The sequence below is a fragment of the Eurytemora carolleeae genome, unplaced genomic scaffold (assembly GCF_000591075.1).
Source record: "Eurytemora carolleeae unplaced genomic scaffold, Eaff_2.0 scaffold1055, whole genome shotgun sequence".
Lineage (NCBI taxonomy): Eukaryota > Metazoa > Arthropoda > Copepoda > Calanoida > Temoridae > Eurytemora > Eurytemora carolleeae.
The window spans coordinates 120532-124537 of record NW_019396943.1 but is presented as its reverse complement, the minus strand read 5'-3'; the positions used below and the strand labels follow the sequence as shown (position 1 = coordinate 124537).

The 4006-nt window shown below is 35.2% G+C and overlaps 1 protein-coding gene across 1 annotated transcript; it reads right to left on the bottom strand.

Annotated features, from left to right (window-relative positions):
• Positions 1-686: 686 nt before the first annotated feature.
• On the bottom strand, positions 687-3540 carry LOC111710366 (keratin-associated protein 21-1-like; the record flags this gene model as incomplete). The annotated part of the gene is made up of 2 exons (XM_023484437.1): positions 3435-3540; positions 687-1028 (listed from the first exon to the last, which is right to left on the bottom strand). Coding segments are annotated over exons 1-2 (448 nt in total), but the record flags the coding sequence as incomplete, so codon positions are not given.
• Between the last annotated feature and the right edge of the window lie 466 nt (positions 3541-4006).

The following is a 4006-nucleotide window of genomic DNA, read 5'->3' as shown; positions in this document are numbered from 1 at the left end:
CTTTTTTTAAGTAATAAACAATGATACATTATACATTTGGAACCTGAATATAAAGATTAGATATATATATCTGGAACCTGGAACAATGGTTTAATGGTTCTGCCTACTCTATTTGGAACCTGGAGCTATGGTTTGATCTACTCCATATGTACCTGGAACCTAGAAATCAGGATTAATGGTTACTTCTACTCCATGTATATATGGATATACATATATATACAATATATATCTGGGTTCGGAGCCAAATATGAATCTAAGATAAACAATAGATTAATCTCTACTCAGTGAAATAAATATGATTGAATCTGAATAATTGCTTCAAACCGAAATCTAATTCTATCTGCCTGGAAAGCTGCCTGACTGCCTCAAGCTGGAGGCCTCAGGCAGTTTGTGTGGGCGTCTGCCTGTCAACAATATTACCAAGTCATTTAACTAAATCTAAAGAAAAGGGGATTAAAAATCAATCCAAACTGTGCAAAAAATCGACATTCTTGCAAACTTTTTTTCCAGCGAAATTTTTTTGTTTAAGTATTCATAAAATAAAAAAGCCTCGAAAAAAGGTCGCCAAAGTTGTAATAGTTGTTTGCCACGGAGAAAAAAGTTTAATTTCGAATCTTTGTAACATCACTGCAGAGTGCAGGATACAATCTATGTATTTTAATTATCTTATATTCATATATAGTTACCTATCTGGTATCCTATCTGGTATCCTATCTGGTATCCGATCTGGTATCCTATCTGGTATCCTGTCTGGTATCCTGTCTGGTACCCAATCTGGTATCCGATCTGGTATCCGATCTGGTATCCTATCTGGTATCCTATCTGGTATCCTATCCGGTATCCTATCTGGTATCCGATCCGGTATCCTATCTGATATCCGATCTGGTATCCTATCTGGTATCCTATCCGGTATCCTATCTGGTATCCGATCTGGTATCCTATCTGATATCCGATCTGATACCCTATCTGGTATCCGATAAAATTCTCTCTGTATTTAATGCCCCCTCTATATTTACCCCATCCTTCATCTGATAATAGAGAATTTATCATAAAAAGATTGATATAAGTTTAATCACCGTTATCTAATAATTAATCTTTGTATCTTGTTTTATCATTTCGGACAGTTTCAAGCTTCAAGGTTTTTTAAGGATTTTATCTTCAGTCTTGACCATGTCCAAACTAACAAAATATATTTGTTATCTAACATTTTTCACAATCGGAAAAAACTTTCTTGATCAAAGTGCCGAACATTGTCCAAGAATTGACAACCCCCCCCCCTCTCTTCTCTCATCTACCATCCTAATTTCTAAATTTTTAACATCTTCTCTGCTGGATTAAATACAAATTTAAAATCTAAAAGTTGCCAATTAGTTTAGTCACGCAATATGATAAAATTTTACGCGGCATTGTTTTGTTTTAAATTTTTTTTCTTTTTGGTTTGCTTAGTTTTCAGCTCGTTTTCCAATGACAGAAAAAAGTAGAAAATTCCCCCCCCCCCCTCCCATGTTCCTCTCCCGTAAATATATGGAGGGAACTAAGTTTTCCGGACGCTCCGCATACCCTTTTCCTAGAATATAACAATTTTACCCTTTAAATAATGCAGACCTTTTGCTTTATACATCAAAAACTTAAAATTTACCAGATATTTGATTAGCTAAGAGAAAATCCAAAATATACAGATATAATGATACATATTTTTAATGTTTTGCAGACTTTTATTTTGCAAGAAAAAAAATAATATGAAAAAATACAAAAAATTACAATCTGTTAAAAAAAATTTTAGAATTTAAAACAGGCAGTTAAGAGCCCTCCAAAACAGGGGGAGAGGGGTAATGAAAAGGGGAAGGGGTAATGTTGTGATAATTTATTCATATTTTTCTAAAATATTGCCACGATCTCCAGAAAAATCCTTTCTTCAAGCCCGCAAACAATTATATATTCTAACACTTAAACACTCTTCATACATCTGCAGACAATAAACAAAATATTAAACATTTCAGAGTTCTAAAACATTATCATAGTTTGTATTTTAACAGGATTGTTTACTAAATTTGAATATGATTTTAGGTAAGTTAGCAAAAATATAATCGAAGAATATGCAAGCCAGAAAGTTCCCATTTGTAACTTAATTCAGTTTCGAAATTCTTTAAAAAAATTCGAACTGTTAGAACCAACAATATAAATATATTATACAGGGATACCCACAAAAGATAAAACTTCAAAAAACGGTTCTCCGGATTTTTTTAGTGTTTGAGCTGAAATTCCTGGTTCTCATTAAAGTCTCATTCTTTTTGGGTAACCCTGTATAATTTATATAAACAAAAGTTGGCGTGATTTTGAAGAATTTACTAAGATTAATCTATATTGATCTTGTGTTTACCTTTGTGTGTGTTTACTCAGGAACCCGGATAAGGATTGTAATTGAGTTTAATTGGATAAATAAGTTTAAACTCGGATACACCATGATATGATAATAGTTTAAACCAAACCCTCGAGTACGTATTGGACTGATTAAACATAATCGTAGGGTAGTTATACTTAGATAGATAGATAGATAGATAGATAGATATATAGATAGATAGATAAGTAGATAGATAGATAGATAGATGAATAGATAGATAGATAGATAGATAGATAGCTTGTACTGATATGATTAACCAAGTTATCATTACCCTGAAATAGTCCCCTATTCTTCCTTCCTGAATCCTGCTTCTTTCAACACTAAACTTGTGTGTGGGGGGGGGGGGCTAAATATTGTCATGGAGATGGGGGGGGGGGAATAAAATACGGATATCCGTAAACTCAGTGTGTCTCAATACCACATTAGATCAGTTTGGTCACAAGTTCACGGATAAACACGGAGTGAACCTAATAATATCATGATCCAGGGGGGACTGGGTGTCCTAAATCCTGAACAAACTTATACAGGGTGTCAGAGAAGCATAGCATTTGATAGATATACAGGAGGATTGCATTACAGGCTATGATCCAACCCTGTAAGATCTAGATTTTCCTGGTAGAATTTGGCAACCTTACTCGTACTTTCGCTTCAGATAGTATCAGCTTAAACTTCATCTCTTAGTACCAGGTAGGTTCCATTTTCCTGGTTCCATGTTCCTGGTTCCATGTTCCTGGTTCCGTATTCCTGATTCTATGTTCTGGCTACATGTTGCTGATTCCATGTTCCTGATTCCATGTTCTTGGTTAAATATTCCTGATTCTTTGTCCTTGGTTCAATGTTTCTGGTTCCATGTTCTTGGTTCAATGTTCCTGGTTCCATGTTCTTGGTTCAATGTTCCTGGTTCCATGTTCCTTTCCATGTTTCTAGTTCCATGTTCCTGGTTCCATCTACCTGGTTCCATGTTCTGGGTTCAGTGTTCCTGGTTCCATGTTCCTGGTTCCATGTTCCTGATACCTTCCTTCTCAAAAGTTACCAGATTCTTCCAACATCTGGTTAGTGGTTACAGGTTCTATCTTCTCAGTTTCTTCTGTTTGCATTTGTTCCTTTGTAGTTGTAAAAGTAGGTTCATATTGGCACATAGTGCCTGGTTCCCAGAATATAAACATTGAAACAGGTTCCTGGTTCCTAGGACAGAAATATCAGAATTGTCTCCAGTACCCAGGACATAAACATTAAAATATGTTCCTGGTTTATAGAACAGAAAATTGAAACAGGTTCTTAGTTTCCAGGACAGAATCAAGGGAACAAGTTCTTGAAACCAAGTTTCCAGGAAAAAAATTGGAACTGGTTCCTTGTTCTCAGTAGAGAAACAATGGAACAGGTTCCTGGTTCATAGGAAGAAAATATTTAAACTGGTTCCTAGTTCCCAGGAAAAAAACAGTAGAAGTGGTTCCTAGTTCCTAGATCAAAAACAATAGAACTGGTGCCTAGGTCCCAGGAAAAAACAGTAGAAATGGTTCCTAGTTCCTAGAACAAAAACAATAGAACTGGTTCCTAGTTCCCGCTGAATATTGCTTTGGCGCTTGTTGTATGATGAATTGGTTT